At 41.0% G+C, this 23,502-nt stretch overlaps 1 protein-coding gene across 7 annotated transcripts in view; it reads right to left on the bottom strand.

Moving 5' to 3' along the window:
* RALYL (RALY RNA binding protein like) overlaps positions 1 to 23,502 on the bottom strand; it is a 1,030,045-nt gene that overhangs the window by 62,363 nt on the left and 944,180 nt on the right. For all 7 annotated transcript variants that reach the window (XM_069731545.1, XM_069731544.1, XM_069731543.1 and 4 more), the window contains one exon: positions 16,603 to 16,760. In XM_069731545.1, the coding sequence (XP_069587646.1) occupies positions 16,603 to 16,760 (158 nt within the window). The remainder of the gene's footprint in view (positions 1 to 16,602; positions 16,761 to 23,502) is intronic.

The following is a 23,502-nucleotide window of genomic DNA, read 5'->3' as shown; positions in this document are numbered from 1 at the left end:
ACTTTTCAACTTTTCATTAATGTATGTGCATGAACACAAATAGAACATTTTACTGGCCGTGATCCGGTCAGGTGACTGGAATAGCCTAATATTTATACCGGACAGCTAACACACGGTGGCCACTCTACCTGAGGAAACAAAATCCACACGAATCGCGCGTCGGAGTATGTGGCCACAGTCCAAGTGGGATTACTTCAACTAATGGGTAATTAACCTTTTATTCAATACTATTACCGTATGTTATATATAAGATGAGCACTAAATACCCATCTTGGATTTTACAATAGACCTTAAACTGTAGCGCCCATACCGGGATCATCTTTGCTATATTCTTTGCATGACGTCTTTTGTGCAGGTTGTCATAATTTATAAATGGTTCACATACTTTTTCTTATTAAGTAATCCTGAATTGGCCTTCTGCCACTTATTTCACCTAAGGATCAAAATTTTTTGTACCCCCTGTAATGAATTTATTGAATTATGTAAATGTTGATTATTGGCACTTTTGATATAATAAAATCTTTATAATTTCATATATATATAAACCATAAAAATTGGAACAGCACAATGCTCACCGGTGGGTGCCTGGCCTCCTGGGCAGAATGGTCCACTCATCTGCCCACATGTATACAAAAATCAGCAAACAAAGGCAGCACTCCAAGTCCTTTTGAAGGTGAAAAAATGTGACTTTTATTGAACCCACATCTCTGTTGTTATGATCTGGTGGTTTAGGAACAACATAAGACAAGCTCTGAAGGAGGTGGTATCTGTACTGACCGCAAACCCTGAACCTAGCAGCGCAAATAAAAATAGCCGTGGGGGGTACCTGACGCTCCCTAGACCCCTCGGCACAGCCTAAGATCTAACTTCCCCTAAAGATGGAAACAGGAAACCTATCTTGCCTCAGAGAAAATCCCCAAAGGAAAGATAGCCCCCCACAAATATTGACGGTGAGAGGAGGGGAAAATAACATACGCAGAAATGAAATCAGATTTTAGCATAGTAGGCCAGTCTAGCTTGATAGATAGGACAGGAAAGGATACTGTGCGGTCAGTATAAAAACTACAAAACAATCCACACAGAGTTTACAAAAATCTCCACACCTGACTAAAGGTGTGGAGGGTAAATCTGCTTCCCAGAGCTTCCAGCTAACAGAAATAATCCATACTGACAAGCTGGACAAATATAGAATGCACAGAACAATAAGTCCACAACATGTGGACTGAAATGAGCAAAGCCAGAACTTATCTTTGCAGAACTGGTCAGGAAACCAGGAGAATCCAAGCAGAGATGTGAATCCAGCCAGGAAACATTGACAAGTGGCACAGGCTGAAGAAAGAGCCAGACTTAAATAGCCGAGCAGAAGAGACGATAAGTGGAGGCAGCTGATGACAGCTAACTCCAAGGAGCAGCCATACCACAAGAAACCACAAGAGGGAGCCCAAGAGCAGAACTCACAAAAGTGCCACTTACAACCACCGGAGGGAGCCCAAGAGCGGAATTCACAACACTCTGTGCGACGTTTCGGCTCACACTGAGCCTTTTTCAATCCATTGAAAAGCCCTTGGCTTGAAAAAGGCTCAGTGTGAGCCGAAACGTCGCACAGAGATGTGGGTTCAATAAAAGTCACATTTTTGGAGTGCTGCCTTCGTTTGCTGATTTTTGTATATATATATATATATATATATATACAGTACAGACAAAAAGTTTGGACACTCCTTCTCATTTAAAGATTTTTCTGTATTTTCATGACTATGAAAATTGTAAATTCACACTGAAGGCACCAAAACTATGAACTATGAATTAACACATGTGGAATTGTATACTTAACAAAAAAGTGTGAGACAACTGAAAAAATGTCTTATATTCTAGGTTCTTCAAAGTAGCCACCTTTTGCTTTGATGACTGCTTTGCTCACTCTTGGCATTCTCTTGGTGAGCTTCAAGAGGTAGTCACCGGAAATGGTCTTACAACAATCTTGAAGGAGTCCCCAGAGATGCTTAGCACTTGTTGGCCCTTTTGCCTTCACTCTGCGGTCCAGCTCACCCCAAACCATCTTGATTGGGTTCAGGTCTGGTGACTGTGGAGGCCAGGTCATCTGGCGTAGCATCCCATCACTCTCCTTCTTGGTCAAATAGCCCTTACACAGCCTGGAGGAGTGCTTGGGGTCATTGTCCTGTTGAAAAATAAATGATGGTCCAACTAAGCGCAAACAGGATGGAATAGCATGCCGCTGAAAGATGCTGTGGTAGCCATGCTGGTTCAGTATGCCTTCAATTGTGAATAAATCCCCAACAGTGTCACCAGCAAAGTACCCTCACACCATCATACCTCCTCCTCCATGCTTCACGGTTGGAACCAAGCATATAGAGTCTATCTGTTCACCTTTTCTGCGTCGCACAAAGACACAGTAGTTGAAACCAAAAATCTCAAATTTGGACTCATCAGACCAAAGCACAGATTTCCACTGGTCTAATGTCCATTTATTGTGTTCTTTAGCCCAAATAAGTCCCTTCTACTTGTTGCCTGTCCTTAGCAGTGGTTTCCTAGCAGCTATTTTACCATGAAGGCCTGCTGCACAAAGTCTCCTCTTAACAGCTATTGTACAGATGTGTCTGCTGCTAAAATTCTGTGTGGCATTGACCTGGTCTCTAATCCGAGCTGCTGTTAACCTGCGATTTCTGAGGCTGGTGACTCAGATAAACTTATCTTCAGAAGCAGAGGTGACTCTTGGTCTTCATTTCCTGGGGCGGTCTTCATGTGAGCCAGTTTCTTTGTAGCGCTTGATGATTTTTGCCACTGCACTTGGAGACACTTTCAAAGTTTTCCCAATTTTTCGGACTGACTGACCTTCATTTCTTTACCCCTTTCTGTCATTGGACGTACTATTCGGTCCATGTGGGGTGGGCCTAAATTCCCAAGGACAGAATAGTACGTCCAGGGCGATCGGCCGCTCTCACGGGGGGAGCGCGGCCGATCGCGGCCGGGTGTCAGCTGCCTATCGCAGCTGACATCCGGAGCTATGTGCCAGGAGCAGTCACGGACCGCCTCTGGCACATTAACCCCCGGCACACCGCGATCAAACATGATCGCGGTGTGCCAGCGGTGCAGGGAAGCATCGCGCAGGGAGGGGGCTCCCTGCGGGCTTCCCTGAGACACCCGCAGCAACGCGATGTGATCTCGTTTCTTTGAGGGTCTCCTTACCTCCCTCCCTGTAGCAGGCCCGGATCCAAGATGGCCACGGCATCCGGGTCCTGCAGGGAGGGAGGTGGCTTACTAAGTGCCTGCTCAGAGCAGGCGCTTGGTAAGCCTGCAGTGCTCTCAGACAGATCGATGATCTGACAGAGTGCTGTGCAAACTGTCAGATCAGCGATCTGTGATGTCCCCCCCAGGACAAAGTAAAAAAAAAATTTCCACATGTGTAAAAAAAATAAAAAAAAACCCTCCTAAATAAAGAAAAAAAAATATTATTCCCATAAATACATTTCTTTATCTAAATAAAAAACAAACAAACAATAAAAGTACACATATTTAGTATCGCCACGTCCATAACGACCCAACCTATAAAACTGTCCCACTAGGTAACCCCTTCAGTAAACACCGTAAGAAAATAAAAAACGAGGCAAAAAACAACGCTTTATTATCATACCGCCGAACAAAAAGTTGAATAACACACGATCAAAAAGACAGGTATAAATAACCATGGTTCCGCTGAAAATGTCATCTTGTCCCGCAAAAAACGAGCTGCCATACAGCATCATCAGCAAAAAAGTAAAAAATGTATAGTCCTCGGAATAAAGCGATGCCAAAATGATTATTTTTTCTATTAAATAGTTTTTATCGTATAAAAGCGCCAAAACATTAAAAAATGATATAAATGAGGTATCGCTGTAATCGTACTGACCCGCAGAATAAAACTGCTTTATCAATTTTACCAAACGCGGAACGGTATAAACGCCTCCCCCAAAAGAAAATCATGAATAACTGGTTTTTGGTCATTCTGCCTAACAAAAATCGGAATAAAAAGCGGTCAAAAAATGTCACGTGCCCGAAAATGTTACCAATAAAAAAGTCAACTCGACCCGCAAAAAACAAGACCTCACATGACTCTGTGGATTCAAATATGGAAAAATTATAGCTCTCAAAATGTGGTAACGCAAAAAATATTTTTTGCAATAAAAAGCATCTTTCAGTGTGTGACGGCTGCCAATCATAAAAATCCGCTAAAAAACCAGCTATAAAAGTAAATCAAACCCCCCTTCATCACCCCCTTAGTTAGGGAAAAATTGAAAAATTAAAAAAATGTATTTATTTCCATTTTCCCATTAGTGTTAGGGTTAGGGCTAGGGTTAGGGTTAGGGCTAGGGCTAGGGTTAGGGTTAGGGCTAGGGTTAGGGTTAGGGCTTGGGCTAGGGTTAGCATTACTTCTAGGTTTAGGGTTAGGGCTAGGGCTAGGGTTGGGGCTAGGGTTAAGGCTACATTTAGGGTTGGGCTAAAGTTAGGGTTAGGGTTTGGATTACATTTATGGTTGGGAATAGGGTTGGGATTAGGGTTAGGGGTGTGTCTAGGTTAGAGGTGTGGTTAGGGTTACCATTGGGATTAGGGTTAGGGGTGTGTTTGGATTAGGGTTTCAGTTATAATTGGGGAGTTTCCACTGTTTAGGCACATCAGGGGCTCTCCAAACGCGACATGGCATCCGATCTCAATTCCAGCCAATTCTGCGTTGAAAAAGTAAAACAGTGCTCCTTCCCTTCCGAGCTCTCCCGTGTGCCCAAACAGGAGTTTACCCCCACATATGGGGTATCAGCGAACTCAGGACAAATTGGACAACAACGTTTGGGATCCAATTTCTCCTGTTACCCTTGGGAAAATACAAAACTGGGGGCTTAAAAAATAATTTTGGGGGGAAAATTAGTTTTTTTTATTTTCACGGCCCTGCGTTATAAACTGTAGTGAAACACTTGGGGGCTCAAAGTTGTCACAACACATCTAGATAAGTTCCTTGGGGGGTCTTGTTTCCAATATGGGGTCACTTGTGGGGGGTTTCTACTGTTTAGGTACAATAGGGGCTCTGCAAACGCAATGTGACGCCTGCAGACCATTCCATCTAAGTTTGCATTCCAAATGGCGCTCCTTCCTTTCCGAGCCCTCCCATGCGCCCAAACGGTGGTTTTCCTCCACATATGGGGTATCAGCGCACTCAGGACAAATTGGACAACAACTTTTGGGGTCCAATTTCTCCTGTTACCCTCAGGAAAATACAAAACTGGGGGCTAAAAAATAATTTTTGGGGGAATTTTTTATTCTTTTATTTTCACGGCTCTGCGTTATAAACTGTAGTGAAACACTTGGGGGCTCAAAGTTCTCACAACACATCTAGATAAGTTCCTTGGGGGATCTAGTTTCCAATATTGGGTCAATTGTGGGGGGTTCCTACTGTTTAGGTACATTAGGGGCTCTGCAAACGCAATGTGACGACTGCACACCATTACATCTAAGTCTGCATTCCAAATGGCGCTCCTTCCTTTCCGAGCCCTCCCATGCGCCCAAACGGTGATTCCCCCCACATATGATGTATCAGCGAACTCAGGACAAATTGGACAACAACTTTTGGTGTCCAATTTCTCCTTTTACCCTCCTAAAAATACAAAACTAGGGGCTAAAATATAATTTTTGTGGGAAAAAATTTTTGTTTTATTTTTAAGGCTCTGCATTATAAACTTCTGTGAAGCCCTTGGTGGGCCAAAGTGCTCACCACACATCTAGATAAGTTCCTTAGGGGGTCTACATTCCAAAATGGTGTGACTTGTGGGGAGTTTCAATGTTTAGGCACATCAGTGGCTCTCCAAAAGCAACATGGCGTCCCATCTCAATTCCTGTCAATTTTGCATTGAAAAGTCAAACGGCGCTCCTTCCCTTCCAAGCTCTCCCATGCGCCCAAACAGTGGTGTACCCCCACATATGGAATATCAGCGTACTCAGGACAAATTGTACAACAACTTTTGGGGTCCAATTTTGTTCTCTTACCCTTGGGAAAATAAAAAATTGGGGGCGAAAAGATCATTTTTGTGAAAAAAAAAGATTTTTTATTTTTACGGTTCTGCATTATAAACTTCTATAAAGCACTTGGTGGGTCAAAGTGCTCACCACACCTCTAGATGAGTTCCTTAGGGGGTCTACTTTCCAAAATGGTGTCACTTGTGGGGGGTTTCAATGTTTAGGCACATCAGTGGCTCTCCAAACGCAACATGGCGTCCCATCTCAATTCTTGTCAATTTTGCATTGAAAAGTCAAACGGCGCTCCTTCCCTTCCGAGCTCTCCCATGCGCCCAAACAGTGGTTTACTCCCAGATATGGGGTATCAAAGTACTCAGGACAAATTGTACAACAACTTTTGTGGTCCAATTTCTTCTCTTACCATTGGGAAAATACAAATTGGGGGAAAAAAGATAATTTTTGTGAAAAAAATGATTTTTTATTTTTACGGTTCTGCATTATAAACTTCTGTGAAGCACTTGGTGGGTCAAAGTGCTCACCACACCTCTAGATAAGTTCCTTAGGGGGTCTACTTTCCAAAATGGTGTCACTTGTGGGGGGTTTCAATGTTTAGGCACATCAGTGGCTCTCCAAACGCAACATGGCGTCCCATCTCAATTCCAGTCAATTTTGCATTGAAAAGTCAAATGGCGTTCCTTCACTTCCGAGCTCTGTCATGCGCCCAAACAGTGGTTTACCTCCACATATGGGGTATCGGCATACTCAGGACAAATTGTACAACAATATTTAGGGTCCATTTTCTCCTGTTACCCTTGGTAAAATAAAACAAATTGGAGCTGAAATAAATTGTTTGTGAAAAAAAGTTAAATGTTAATTTTTATTTAAACATTCCAAAAATTCCTGTGAAACACCTGAAGGGTTAATAAACTTCTTGAATGTGGTTTTAAGCACCTTGAGGTGTGCAGTTTTTAGAATGGTGTCACACTTGGGTATTTTTTATCATATAGACCCCTCAAAATGACTTCAAATGAGATGTGGTCCCTAAAATAAAATGGTGTTGGAAAAATGAGAAATTCCTCGACAACTTTTAACCCTTATAACTCCCTAAGAAAAAAAATTTTGGTTCCAAAATTGTGCTGATGTAAAGTAGACATGTGGGTAATGTTGCTTATTAAGTATTTTGTGTGACATATCTCTGTGATTTAATTGCATAAAAATTCAAATTTGGAAAATTGTGAAATTTTCAAAATTTTCACCAATTTTCCATTTTTTCACAAATAAACGCAGGACAATATCAAAGAAATTTTACCACTATCATGAAGTACAAGATGTCACGAGAAAACAATGTCATAATCACCGTGATACGTTGAAGCGTTCCAGAGTTATAACCTCATAATGGGACAGTGGTCAGAATTGTAAAAATTGGCCCGGTCCATAACGTGCAAACCACCCTTGGCGGTAAAGGGGTTAAAGTAATGATGGCCACTCATTTTTCTTTACTTAGCTGCTTTTTTCTTGCCATAATACAAATTCTAACAGTCTATTCAGTAGGACTATCAGCTATGTATCCACCAGACTTCTGCTCAACACAACTGATGGTCCCAACCCCATTTATAAGGCAAGAAATCCCACTTATTAAACCTGACAGGGCACACCTGTGAAGTGAAAACCATTTCCGGTGACTAACTCTTGAAGCTCATCAAGAGAATGCGAAGAGTGTGCAAAGCAGTCATCAAAGCAAAAGGTGGCTACTTTGAAGAACCTAGAATATAAGACATATTTTTAGTTGATGCACACTTTTTTGCTAAGTATATAATTCCACATGTGTTAATTCATAGTTTTGACGCCTTTAGTGTGAATTTACAATCTACTATATAATTGTCTAAGGGTCACTTCCGTCTTTGTTTCTTTCTGTCTGTCCTTCTTTCTGTTGCGGATATTCATTGGTCGCGGCCTCTGTCTGTCATGGAAATCCAAGTCGCTGATTGGTCGCGGCAAAACAGCCACGACCAATCAGCGACGGGCACAGTCCGGAAGAAAATGGCCGCTCCTTACTCCCTGCAGTCAGTGCCCGGCGCCCGCATATTCCCCTCCAGTCACCACTCACACAGGGTTAATGCCTGCAGTAACGGACCGCGTTATGCCGCGGGTAACGCACTCCGTAACCGCTGCTATTAACCCTGTGTGTCCCCAACTTTTTACTATTGATGCTGCCTATGCGGCATCAATAGTAAAAAAATGTAATGTTAAAAATAATAAAAAAACAAAAAACCTGCTATTCTCACCCTCCTTAGTCCGCCGAGCCGCTCGTGCCTGCCGCCATCTTCCGTTCCCGGTGATGCATTGCGAAATTACCCAGAAGACTTAGCAGTCTCACAATGCATCCTGGGAACGGAAGATGGCGGCAGCCGCACGCGTATCGCCGGAGCTTCGGTGTATCCTAGGGGGGTGAGTATATAACTATTTTTTATTTTAATCATTTTTTTAACAGGGATATCGTGCCCACACTGCTGTATACTACGTGGGCTGTGTTAGATACCGCGTGGCTGCTATATATTACATAGGCAGTGTTATATACTGCATGGGCTGTGCTATATATTACGTGGCCACTGTTATATACTACGTGGGCAGTGTTATATACTACGTGGCTGCTATATACTGCGTGGGCAGTGTTATAGACTACGTGGCTGCTATATACTGCGTGGGCTGTGTTAGATACCGCATGGCTGCTATATACTACATAGGTAGTGTTATATACTGCGTGGGCTGTGCTATATATTACGTGGCCACTGTTATATACAGCGTTGAGCGGTCACATGGTACCGATCATTACAGTAATGAATATGTGGATCCACCCCTATGGGAGTGGAGTTGGGTCCATATTCATTACTGTAATGAGCCGTACCATGTGACCGCTCAATACAGGAAGAAGCTGCCAGCACCCGGAGAACCAGGGACGTGCAGGGACAACGCCAGGAGCAGGTGAGTATGATTAGACAGCTGCTGGTCCCCCTCCCCTGCCGACTCCTGGGAATGACTCGAGTATAAGCCGAGAGGGGCAATTTCAGCCTAAAAAAGGGCTGAAATTCTCGGCTTATACTTTATTATATACGGTACTTTGAAAATTCATGCTATAATGGCTATATTATCCTGGTATTAAGATGAGCATTTTATGGGCACAGATCTACTGCTGGACTCAGGCAGGCAAACTTTAAAAAAAATTATACAGTATAGATGACTGAATGTGTTCAAGGCATATTGAATTCTCTACAAATTTGGATTCTTTTGTAACTTGTGGTAATGCAAATTTATAAAAATGGTGGTTGGCAGTTGTTTTTCTGAATTGTAGAGGGACAGACAAACGGAAAATACCTTCCCGCTACCTCAGTGCTGCAACCCACTATCCAGTGCTTTGCGTATCCTTTTTGTCGCTCCTGTAATTTTCATTCAGAGCCAAGGTTTCTGGTGTCCAATATGTCTCAGAAGAACGTCATGATGTATTGATTCCCCTAATTTGCTAAATAGACCATTGTTGATGCACGTTATGATGTCATCATGTGACAACAGAAGCTCGGCAAAGGATGTCCCAGGAGTGAGTGAAAATGATGGAAGGTCCAAAGATGACACACAGAGTACCAGAGTTCTGAGGTGAGTATTTTTTTACCCCTTGTTTATTATTCTCTGAGATCTAGGTAATAACTTTGAATCAAATTTCCTGGTCAAATTAGAGTGCACTGTCACTCATCACTAATTACATAGCCATTGTAAACATGAATTTTAAAGGTACAGTAAGTGCATCAGGTCTAACAGACCTACTTTATAATATATGCAGTTTATATAGTGAAATCGGGTGGCAGACTGTTAAATATTAATTATGGTTATTCATTTTTACTCTCAGCTGTGTCTTGGGTATATTTGCTGATATGACATTTAGGTTATTCTTGTACACGTAGCTCAGGGTAGATGGTAGCATCATATATAGAAATAGGTGCTATGTGAGACATATATATATAAACCACGTAACGTGGGGAGGGGTCGCTGTTCATTCACTTCATTCATTAGGCTACGTGCAACAGCTGAGACGTGCGCCTCTTGGTATGGACACAGACAGATGCAAACTACCATTCAGGATCATGGGAATCACTAGCAACAAACTTTAACCTAGTGAGCTAAATAAGGACAAATGGACAATCTCTTTGTAATTACCTCACCAATTTTATGTTTTGGTGCAATGATTCTTTTTGGAGGAAAATACAGTAAACCATTACATTTTTATAAGAATTATCATGACATTTTCTTTGGAGTGAAATTCAAGGGAAAAGAAAGCGGTCACTAGGGAGCGCTGTGAGAGTCACAGTTAGAATTGAAAGCAAAAGGTCCACCGTAGCTCCAGCCGTTAACCTTCTAGGAGGATACAAAATGCAGTAAATAGTAATAACGGTCCTAGGAGCACTGGAAATGAGACCAAAACAAGGATTTTAGTGTTGAACCACAACGCGTTTCAACGGTTAAACCGTCTTCATCAGGTGGAAGTTTCAGGAAGGAAGTCCTGTATAAATAATTATACAAAATAAGTATATTTAACACAAAGAGGACTACCAGATCAAAGAGGACTAGTAGCAACCTGACCTGTTATAGAGTAACTCTAGTTTCAAGTACATAAGCTGTCATATGTGTGTTTCATAAGGAATAACACTATTTCTGGCCATTATATGACTTTTATTCAGCACTTTTGCCAATTTTCCCCTCCGCAGACTCTATCTCTCAATTGAAATCCACTAGGAGCTGGAGTGGAGAGATGAGGTGAGCTGCTGGGATCTTTTCTGCACACAGCACAGCATATGGAGAGGGAGTCCTGCTCTTCGTTAATTTTGTAGCATACAAAGAGGCCCTACAGCAGCATGGAGGGCAATAGACAGAAGAGCTGAGCTTTATTGATCTAAATCAAGTTCATATGTGAAATAAAATAATTGTCAGAGAGCTCTGCACAATGATTTTGCCTTCCTCTGCCTGTTTCTTCTTCCTGCTCCTGACTCCTGGGACTCCTCCTCCCCATAGAGTATAACGGATTGCTTCATCGCCTGCATTTTGTCTTGTTTGAACCGCATGGATTACAGCTGTTTTTTCAAAGTAGAGGAGATGTCCAGGAGACAGGGGAAGGAGAAGAAGAAGAAGAAGTGGGTGATAACTGGGGAAATAAGCAGATTCCTCTCTATAGTGTATCGCAAAGTTTCTTATATTCTCCTGTACTATTGATTTATGCAAAATTTGCTGAAAATACCAGTTCCATTTTAAATGCAGAAGTGGATTTATCATATTTCATACATACAGAGTAAGAAAGAATTTTACGCTTGTTTTGCCTTCACTCTTGCATGATGTGCACATAGTTTTAGAGACTGATTTAGTTACATTTGCCCTGGCACAGTTTCCCCGCAAGTGAACTACAGTATTTCGGGAACTATAATAAAAAACAAAGTGACTTGTTCAATGCCAGGAGGGAGTGACATTGGAATTCATGCCAGGTTCTCTGGGAAATTGAGTTAGGTCACCATTACTCATTGCGTGTAGCCACTGGCTGTATCCTGTCATAGCTGCACATACATTTATAGTAGCAATAGACCTAAAATCTGTCCTATTTTTACTTGTTTACTGTTGAACGCAATCTGTTGTTCACTGCTATCAGGGATTCAACAGATGACATCTGTACCCAGGTTCAGTCATATTATTGAGATTAGGTCCTCTACAGTATGTTTCCATCCTCTTTACAAACCTACAGAATAATTAACTTACATAAGAGGCTCACTTTTGGTCTACCTTTCGGTAACATCTTCTATCCCATGGATGGTGAACTTGTGGCACACGTGAGCCATATCTCCTGATGGTCGTTACATTTTTACAACCACCCATTGTTGGCACACCGCATTTATCACTGATAGACAAGCACATGATCAGTATTTGGTCAGTATTTCACATCAGAATTTGGGAGCTAAAACCACGAGTGGGTAAAAAAAACAGAAGCGGTGACGTGTTTCTATTATACTTTTCCTCTGATTGTTCCTCTCCTGGTTTTGGCTTACAGATACTGATGTGAAATACTGACCAAATACTGGTAGCGTGAACTTGGCCTAAGAGGGATTCTGCAGCTGTGAGGGTTCTGTGACCTCCATTTTAAGCGTATGTGTTCATGATGGCGTTTTTTTGATGAAGCATCTTTTTTAGCATTTTTTTGTTGGCTTATCAGCACTTTCTTGATATTTTGAACCACTGGTGTTGTTTTTTAAGTGTTTTCACATTGGTTTTGTAGCATATTTTTTGCTAGCGTTTTACAGATATTTTGAATTCCATTCCACAATAAGGAAGCCGCTAGCAGTTTTTCAAATGAAATCGCTGGCAAAACTCTCAACAAGATACCCGGGTGTCTTCCAGACACCATTTGAGCCATCCCATTGACTTGTATTACAATTTTATTATATATTAAAATTATACACTGATTTCAAAGCAAGAATGGACCCGTGACTTTAACTTGTCTGGCGTCTTTGGAAACCTTAAGTGGTTAAAGAACCCTCAGATGCCTGAACATATGTACAACAAGTCGTTTTTACATAGAAATGCATACAGTATGTTAATTCTTTTTAATTTTTTCTATGCTCTTCTTTAGGCAGGTTTTGGAGCGGACACAAATGAAAAATTTGTTGTGTGCACATATACTAAATAAGAAATGTTTTTTGCTGTCACTGTTATGAATGCACCATTGGGTGCTTGCTATTATACTTTTGTGTCAAAATTAGGACATGGGTTAAATAATCACAGTAAATCCCTGTCAAATCATGCCGTAATCAAATTTTTGTAATTTATCCCAATGAACTGTCATTGAGTACACCAACCTTTTTTGATAGCTAAGCACATGAGAAAACTTAGAAAAATTACTGCAAAAAAATGCCTCTTACTTCTATATCCCAATATTTTAATGTACTTTTATAATTTTAACAAACTTTTTTTCTTTAAATTCTCCCTCACTGCTTTACAGAATGCAGTCTTTACCAAAGGGGCATGATTCACATCAATCTCTGGGTGGGGTAGGGGTGTATTTGGGCTGCACTGCATTAATAAATAATAAAAATCTAAATTTGTACTATTTATTACTTCAATCATAAAGAATATTTTAAATAATAAAAACCATAAAAATGTGCAGTAACTAAAAAAAACATATCTCTAGAACTGTATGGCCAATTTAAAAAACTAACACAAAAATAAATAAAAACTGAATACCAAGGAGAACAGTGGGAATAAAATAAGAGCAAAAACTGGCCATTTGAGTTGGTGACAGGTTCTCTTTAATGAGTCAAAAGAATGAAAGTTTCATTTTTTTATATAATGTAACATTTATGGATGTAACACAAGTTTATATAATAATATGCTGTAAATTATAACTATATTTAATTGTTTATTTTTACAAGACCTTCTATAGACTCCTTCTGTTGCAAGAAATTATAAAGATTATATTACCTGCAGTTCCTTCTGCCACCATTGACAGGCCAGGAGAGCGATCTAATAGCGATCATCACTTTCTCTTGCAAATGGGTGATCAATGTGAATACATTTCTGCCCACTGACGACAAAAGTATTCTGGGAGTGATACCTTTATTGGCTAACCAGAAAATAATATGTTTGCAAGCTTTCAGAGCACAGTGGCTCCTTCTTTAGGCAAGATTACAAATACTTGCCTGAAGAAGGAGCCTCTGTGCTCTGAAAGCTTGCAAACATTATTTTCTGGTTAGCCAATAAAGGTATCACTCCTAGAATACTTTGTCGTCAGTGGGCAGAAAAGTATTCACATCGATTTTTCTGGCTCACACGGTACCACAATATAATTTGTTATTGTACACAAATGGGTGATCAAAAATTTTTACAGCTATTATTTCATTCTGAAGCTCAGTGATCTGTTGGGTAAGAATTTGTCACAGCTCACATATTGCTACTCAATCATCTGAGGTACCCTAACTGCTCATGCAAATTTGTTTTGTTTTACTTCGATAAAATGGTTACAGAATTAACATTACAATTCTATGTAAAAAAAATGGCCAAATTGGCTTAAAAAATCAAGACTGTGCTTTGAAATAGAAAAACAAAAGAGAATAGCGTATTACATATTCTTATGAGTATTGTTCAAGTGAAATCAGCCATACTCATGTCTGAGCAGTGACGATGACCTATATAGCTTTTATTTCTCAGTCTTTAGTAGACCATGAATAGTAGTTTTTAGATTTCTAAAAGATAATTTTTTAGGTGAGATTTACTAGGCCAATGTTATTAAAATCATTCTGATGTTTGCAGATATTATATTTTGTAGGGTATGGATACAAGTTATTAAAGGGACTCTGTCACCTGAATTTGGAGGGAACAATCTTCAGCCATGGAGGCGGGGTTTTTGGGTGTTTGATTCACCCTTTCCTTACCTGCTGGCTGCATACTGGCTGCAATATTGGATTGAAGTTCATTCTCTGTCCTCCGTAGTACATGCCTGCACAAGGCAATCTTGCACAGCGCAGGCGTGTACTATGGAGGACAGAGAATGAACTTCAATCCAATATTGCAGCCAGCATGCAGCCAGCGGGTAAGGAAAGGGTGAATCAAACACCCGAAAACCCCGCCCCTATGGCTGAAGATTGTTCCCTCCAAATTCAGGTGACAGAGTCCCTTTAAGCCTGGACTTCACGATGCTTGCTTTATTTTCCACATTGGCAATACACTGATTGAACCAGACCCAGCACATGGGCCCATAACACATAAGACCGGATTCATACACCGTGTTTTGCAGTCCAAGATCGAACCGCAATCCATGGACCGGCCACAGATCTCCTAACTAGTGATGAGCGAGTATGCTCGTTACTCGGGTTTCTCTGAGCATGCTTGGGTGGTCTCTGAGTATTTCAGTCTGCTCGGAGAATTTAGTTTATGTCAAATCAGCTTAAATACTTGTGGGGATTGCCTATTTGTTAAGCAACCCCCACATGTATTCAAGCTGTCTAGCAGCCGCAAATCATGCAGCTGCTTCGACATAAACTAAATCTCCGAGCACGCCGAAATTCTCGGAGACCACCCGAGCATGCTCTGGAGAAACCCGAGTAACGAGTATACTCGCTCATCATTCACTACTCCTGACCCAAATTCAGCAGCCTCATATATTGGAGGCTGTTAAGTTTAGGTCAGGAAACCCATGTCCTGTCCATGCATTGTGATATGTAATTATAACTATAATTTAATACTTTACTGACCCCCAACACCAGTATATATCGTGTGCAGAATAAAGTATCAACTCAATAAAAAACAGTCTTTATTTCATCACATTAAAAAACAATAATACTCCATATTATGGAGCATCAATAATGCTCCACGATAACAGCAGAACAACAAAAATCACAGCAGTGCCAGGCTCAGCACATGATGTACTCCAATGGCGAATGACTTACGCTATTGACTATATTGTAGTCAGTCCAGTTTCAATGAGGGTGTCACCCATTTCACAGGACAATTTAGGCGTCTTGCTCTGTTATTTTGTCTGTTATTTTTAGAAGACTCTTGCAGTAAGAGTTTCCAAAACACAACTGAAAACGGCCTTGTGGTCCCCTTACATATTACATAGAAGTTGCCCAAACCCACCTATTTAAGGAGGTTTGGCCGACCATCTACAGTGCATGTGGAAGTCTCACCTAATCCTTTTGTTTGACAGGGAAATAAAGCCACCAACAGATGTATCTGGGAGTGGCTCTCTCATAGAGAAGACAGGAATGAGCCTCCTTGTGTATGGAGAGGTTGCGAAAAATAGCTGTAAGACAAAAGATATTTCATCTGACAGCTATCTCATATGTATGGCCAGGTTTAGTGAGATAAATTACAGTGCATTACTTTTTATTCACAAATTATTCTGGATATATAGTTATGTAGGTTGAAAAGAGACCTGGGCCCATCAAGTTCAAGCTTTCTAAACACTGTCTATGTCTATGACTCCAGTTCCCCAGAGCTATTACGTCAGAATTTTGGTGTAAACCGTTTTAAAAAGTTACTAAACTTGTGTGCAACACGAATTTGCTCCAAAATGTTCCAACGTTTGGCATTTTCACACCAATTTAAGCCAACTATGCCAAAATGAGAAGAGCTGAGGTGGGAAAGGTGCACAATGGGGCATGGTCATGCCTGCTTGTCAAATTCATGATGCGCTATGATTTACATCACTCACAAGTTTTGGTCCATAGAGGCGCTCACCACTTTTCAGATGCCCCTGAATCTTAATGAATCAGTCGCCTCTGACTCCAACACGCATCTTCATCGAGACCGGCATGAGCTACGCTATTCTTGATGAAATATGCAAGTATTTTTATTGGAAGAACAACTAGTGTAAAAATATATGAGTCTAAAATTAGAATAAAATGTGGAGATTTATTTTAGCATCAGAATTCTCTATAACATGCTCACTTTGAATTTCATTTTCTTTCACTTGCTTTTTCCTTTTTTATTTGCTGTAATTTCTTTCATGCCATATTTCCATGTACAATATTATTGCTGAAATGGCAATGATTACCTAACACAGTAATGACAGGCACTTACATCTTGCTGAGTAGCCGCTTGAGGCAGATCTTGATCCTCCTTTTAAAGAGAAAATGCCTTTGCCTCTACGTGTCGCTGCCACTGCTATACGTGGTCGTTTCAAAGGGATGACCGCGCGAGGAGGAGGTGGAACGCGTCCATGTCCGTAATCAAACAACCTGTAAAGTAATGACATTATAATATTACTTATCATATGTGTATCTGAAACTTTGCTATATCAATCTGCTAATATACGAATAGAGGACTGAAGGTGATAAAAGATCGCTAGTTGTCGGGCTAAAATGCATCTGTTTGTAAAAAAAAATTCAATGGAGTTTACCACGTTATGAAGTGAATGGTCTCTTGATTCTCATCATAAATAAGTGTCGTAGAGGTGATATACTATTACCTTATTAGATAGAAATATCTTCTGTTTTCCTCTATGTAATTAGTGATAGTAATTTATTGTCTTCATGCTTCAGCTCTGATTGCCAGGGGAGTAACTATAGTGGGAGCAGAAGTTGCAGCTGCACTTGGACTCTTAAGTCTAGAGGGGGCTGAACAGGTCCCTTTGGATCATATAAGAAGACCAATACTATTATGACCCATGATAGTTTAGGGCTCTGTTGGAGATTTTGCCCTGAGGTACACGAGATTCAAAGTGCGCTACATACAAGCGCATTGATAATCTATGCGTAGGAAATGTCATTAATTGGTGGGGGTCCAACACCCTGTATTCCCCACTATTCAGCTGAAATCTGCTCTGGCAGCAATTGTATTTAGGCAACATAAGTAGGAGGCACATGTACTTAGGTGCAGAGTTGCACCGCACAGCACCATCAACAGTACAGTGTCTGCTGCCGCTGGCATTTGGAACTGATCAGTGGGGGTACCCCTCTCATGAGATATTGATAACATAACTGAATTTTTTGGCACGATTTTGCAGTGTAAAGATGTGGCTGTAATGGTGCTGCTATACTGACTATATTGATATCTTTGGTGAAGAAATCTGCTATGTTGTTCTTCTTTAATCACCATTTGAAGTTTTCTGCTAATTAGAATTCAGTGCACAGGGGTCGGACTGTTCTGGGTCTTCTCCTCCCTGTCTGTGATTCCCCTGCCTCTCCACCTGCCACCGGTCTTTGAATGACAGATCACTGTTGAAATTTCAAAACAGAGGAGGCTGGTAACTGAAAAAGCAGCGACCTGATATACAAAGAGGCAAGTGGAGGAATCGGGAAATCACAAACAAGGGAGGAGAAGACCTAGTTCACTGTGCATCAATATCTAATTAGCAAAAATCTTCAAATGGTGATTAAAGAAGAACAACAAAGCAGATTTTTTCACCAAATATATCAATGTAGTCAACATGACAGCGCCATTACAGCAATGTCTTAAAGGGACACTGTCACCTGAATTTGGAGGGAACAATCTTCAGCTATGGAGGCGGGGTTTTTGGGTGTTTGATTCACCCTTTCCTTACCCGCTGGCTGCATGCTGGCTGCAATATTGGATTGAAGTTCATTCTCTGTTCTCCTTAGTACATGCCTGCACAAAGCAATCTTGCCTTGTGCAGGCGTGTACTATGGAGGACAGAGAATGAACTTCAATCCAATATTGCAGCCAGCATGCAGCCAGCGGGTAAGGAAAGGGTGAATCAAACACCCAAAAACCCCGCCTCCATGGCTGAAGATTGTTCCCTCCAAATTCAGGTGACAGTGTCCCTTTAACTTTTCAGCACAATTTTGTAATATAAAGTTATCTTTAACTTGCACAGCTGAAAAAGTCCTATTTAGCAGAGCTGGTAAAATAACCAGTAGTGGATTCAGTTCTACAGGTCCTTCTCAAAAAATTAGCATATAGTGTTAAATTTCATTATTTACCATAATGTAATGATTACAATTAAACTTTCATATATTATAGATTCATTATCCACCAACTGAAATTTGTCAGGTCTTTTATTGTTTTAATACTGATGATTTTGGCATACAACTCCTGATAACCCAAAAAACCTGTCTCAATAAATTAGCATATCAAGAAAAGGTTCTCTAAACGACCTATTACCCTAATCTTCTGAATCAACTAATTAACTCTAAACACATGCAAAAGATACCTGAGGCTTTTATAAACTCCCTGCCTGGTTCATTACTCAAAACCCCCATCATGGGTAAGACTAGCGACCTGACAGATGTCAAGAAGGCCATCATTGACACCCTCAAGCAAGAGGGTAAGACCCAGAAAGAAATTTCTCAACAAATAGGCTGTTCCCAGAGTGCTGTATCAATGCACCTCAATGGTAAGTCTGTTGGAAGGAAACAATGTGGCAGAAAACGCTGTACAACGAGAAGAGGAGACCGGACCCTGAGGAAGATTGTGGAGAAGGACCGATTCCAGACCTTGGGGAACCTGAGGAAGCAGTGGACTGAGTCTGGTGTGGAAACATCCAGAGCCACCGTGCACAGGCGTGTGCAGGAAATGGGCTACAGGTGCCGCATTCCCCAGGTAAAGCCACTTTTGAACCATAAACAGCGGCAGAGGCGCCTGACCTGGGCTACAGAGAAGCAGCACTGGACTGTTGCTAAGTGGTCCCAAGTACTTTTTTCTGATGAAAGCAAATTTTGCATGTCATTCGGAAATCAAGGTGCCAGAGTCTGGAGGAAGACTGGGGAGAAGGAAATGCCAAAATGCCTGAAGTCCAGTGTCAAGTACCCACAGTCAGTGATGGTGTGGGGTGCCATGTCAGCTGCTGGTGTTGGTCCACTGTGTTTCATCAAGGGCAGGGTCAATACAGCTAGCTATCAGGAGATTTTGGAGCACTTCATGCTTCCATTGGCTGAAATGCTTTATGGAGATGAAGATTTCATTTTTCAGCACGACCTGGCACCTGCTCACAGTGCCAAAACCACTGGTAAATGGTTTACTGACCATGGTATTACTGTGCTCAATTGGCCTGCCAACTCTCCTGACCTGAACCCCATAGAGAATCTGTGGGATATTGTGAAGAGAAAGTTGAGAGACGCAAGACCCAACACTCTGGATGAGCTTAAGGCCACTATTGAAGCATCCTGGGCCTCCATAACATCTCAGCAGTGTCACAGGCTGATTGCCTCCATGCCACGCCGCATTGAAGCAGTCATTTCTGCCAAAGGATTCCCGACCAAGTATTGAGTGCATAACTGAACATTATTATTTGTTGGTTTTTTTGTTTGTTATTAAAAAACACTTTTATTTGATTGGATGGGTGAAATATGCTAATTTATTGAGACAGGTTTTTTGGGTTATCAGGAGTTGTATGCCAAAATCATCAGTATTAAAACAATAAAAGACCTGACAAATTTCAGTTGGTGGATAATGACTCTATAATATATGAAAGTTTAATTGTAATCATTACATTATGGTAAATAATGAAATTTAACACTATATGCTAATTTTTTGAGAAGGACCTGTATAGACGGAAGAGAGCTCGCTGCCATATACTATCATGTAAGGTTGAATGTTTTAAAATCTAGAATATCACCATATTTCCAAAGCTATTTTATTTTATATGATTGACCTTAGATATCCATTGATGTATGTAGAGGAAATCTGCAGAGTTGTAGCTTAGTAGCTATGAGAATAAGGGCGCCAGCACTCGGAGGTAGAAGCTGAAGACAATCTTTGGGATGCAAAGCAGAGCTAAGTTGGTGTTCCATGATGGTCTGTATGACCACAGCCTAATCTGCAGATCTATCAGTATAAAGATATGTGACGTGTTATGTGTTCTTGTACCTGATGTCCTACCCTAGCTGTTTGTATTTTCTGGTTTCTTATATATAGCTTTTTATCAACAGTTTGATCATTTGCTTTATCCTCTTTTGGGTGAGTCTCTCTTATGGGAGTTACTCAGTGTTTGTATGATGTAAGCCAAGCCACTCATCATCTCACATGATTAATATAACATTGGATCATCCTAGTATAAAAGTTAATAAAGTATTCTTCATAGAAAAGTTCTGGTGTTTAGTAAGAAAGCTGCATCCACCCACACGAAGTACAGCAATGCGTTTTGATTGACACATGACAGCTATACAGGGCTCATCTGCTACCATATGCTCTCCTGGCTTCTAAAAGAAATGATCTAATAGGAAATATGTGCGCAGGGAGCTCTGCTATACTTAAGTTTGAAAACATATGGATTAAATATTAAATCAGATTAATCTGTTATCGTTAGCGGAGAGAAGCCAATCTAATTCACTTTGTCTTGATAGCTGGCCATTATTCACATGTAAGGAGAAATGGTTCCTTGGAGAGATGATTTCTAATCTATGTTCATGCAAATATCTTCTTATGTAATGAATAAATAAAATATAAGGCGCTGGGAAAGATGGAAGCCTATAAATAAATACGATTTGTTGCCTTTGTTGACTACGTTAATAGATCTACTTTAAGGCTTATTATGAGGAACTTGGGGAAAGTTGTCACATAAATGATTGGCTCATAGATTAAGCTAAGCAATCTGTCAGGCAGATCAAGGGAACTTAACCCAATTTTAGTCTACTAACAAATTCATTTGCCTAAAAAAACTACTTTTAAAAAGTAGAACACAGAAGTAGAAGAATGAGGCATCATTATGTTAAAACTGAGCTTAACGATGACTCATTTCTGGCCATAACGAGTGCTCTTTGGTGATACAACATGTCCAGTGATGCTCGTTTAATGCTTTAGTAACATGAGATAATGTAAACCGTATAGTGCTAGAACGATCGAGACTAATGTTAAGGATCATTTAGTCCTCATACAATTTGCATATTATCAGCAGCACATCCCAAATTTTCATGGGAAAGTATGCTGCCAAGAGCGATTATTTAGGACCTGCCTGAACTATTCAATCAACAGATGATCGATCAAGAGGGAGACTCATCCACAAGAGCTTAACACAAATGATCTAACTACTGATAAAAAAGCGCTACGTATGACAAGCTTGTGTTGTGATAATGCTTCTACAATGCAAACACCAACAGCTACAACACCAGTCGCAGTACAGAACATACATGACAACAATGATAGGAAAGATCCAATCAGCTGATGACGGAACAATTGCTTCACATGGACCAGTTATCGTTTATCGGTGTAAAAGAACCTTCAGTCACGTGCTTTGTTGTACCTTTTGTCATCCTCTGAGAAATGACGAAGGGCCATGATCAACAAAATTCACCACCAATTAGTCTACTTACGGTAAGTAGACATCCTATCTCTAATAAATCTGGCAATCTTTGCCACGCAGCTTAAATTTAGCTATTAAAAAATCAAGGTTTGAATGCATTCAAGGCAATATCTTACTATTCCATAAGAAATACTGTAGCTTAAAAAATATATTCTAGGAATGTGTTTACGAGTGTCCACACACTGCAGCATAACTTTTACTGTGATCTTACCTCAAGAACTAACATGAAAGAAATACTATGCTAAACATAACCCACTATCTATTAAAATCAGCAAATTACTCAGAAGGTAAGTAGACCCTAATTAAGGGATGCAATAAAACATGATTTTTACTCATTTTAGTTAAAATGTGCTCTAAATTTAAAATGACCATAGAGAACCTGTATTGTTCCAATATGTAAACAGGGCTCCTAATATTAGAACCCTTTCTCCAATCAGCTAAGGATGTTCAACCTATTGATGAGCTATGCTTTCTTATCTAGATCATGGCTGTAGTCCATGAATCTATATAGCACTTTTTAAGTACATCCATTTCATTTTCTTTCATGCAGTTATCACATGAAATAAAACACACATAGCCTCCCAAACAAGTTTCGCCTACACAGGCTTCCTCAGGGGGCTGGGGCTATATATTTTAGTATCATCATGAGTGATACCTGTTAGGGTTGGCAGAACGCACTGAATATATTTATTAGATGGGATTGGTGCGTTCGCAACCCGGGATCCGCCGTGCAGGAAAGAACCTGCTGCTATGTAAATGGCGGCACTATCTGGCGGTAAGAACGAGCTCTGTTAGCTTCACAGAGCAGCCAAGAAAGCAAAGCTCTGTGCCCTGTTGGACTTTCCCAGAGGCACAGGCTAACTACCCAAACGAGAGCAGTCAGTGGTCATGCATGCACACAAAACTCCTCGCCGGAGATGCCAGCATTTTAGGGGCTTATTTCAGCCAGGTCCCTGAATACACACAAACACAATCTCCTCGCCGGAGGTGCCAGCATTCTAGGGGCTTATTTCAGCCGGGTCCCTGAACACATACAAAAACATGACCACACTGTCGCAAAGCACATAACATAGGAAGATACTAGCGCATGGCCGTGTGGCCATGCGAGCCTTAAATGGTTGCAACACGTACAGGACCTTCCTAGAAGGACCAATGGAAGTTGCTGCAGTACTGAGTATGTGACCCTAGATCTCTACTGAGAGATCTTGCCCTGGGCATGCTCAGTGTGTGCAAAGCAGGACTTAGTCCTAGCACCTACAGGACCTTCCAAGAAGGACCAATGGAAGTTGCTGCAGTACCTGAGCATGTGACCCTTGATCTCCACTGAGAGATCTTACCCTGGGCATGCTCAGTGTGTGCAAAGCAGGACTTAGTCCCAGAAAAGCCTGCTCGCCGCAGATCAGTGCAGGGAACAATAGCAGAGCCTGGAGAGGCAGCAGTAACCCTTTGCACAGTATCAGTCCCAGCGAGACGCTGGGACCGTCGTCTCTGCTGAGCAGGCTCCACTGCGGCCGATACAGAATGGGAGACCGCAGCAGACACGGATCGAGATTCCCCCTGTGCAGCAGAGGAAACTCGACTCCTAACATTACCTGTAAGAAAGAGCATGAAAAGAATGCGCCTGAAAAGTGCTATATAGATTCGTGGACTGCAGTCCATAGCTCATGAATAGGTTGAACATCCTTGATCCATAGAAAAAACACTGGAGTACATGTCCATAA

Source organism: Ranitomeya imitator, chromosome 6 (assembly GCF_032444005.1).
Source record: "Ranitomeya imitator isolate aRanImi1 chromosome 6, aRanImi1.pri, whole genome shotgun sequence".
Taxonomy (NCBI): Eukaryota; Metazoa; Chordata; class Amphibia; order Anura; family Dendrobatidae; genus Ranitomeya; species Ranitomeya imitator.
Note: the sequence above shows the minus strand (reverse complement) of the source record. Positions and strands in the feature narration are given on the sequence as shown.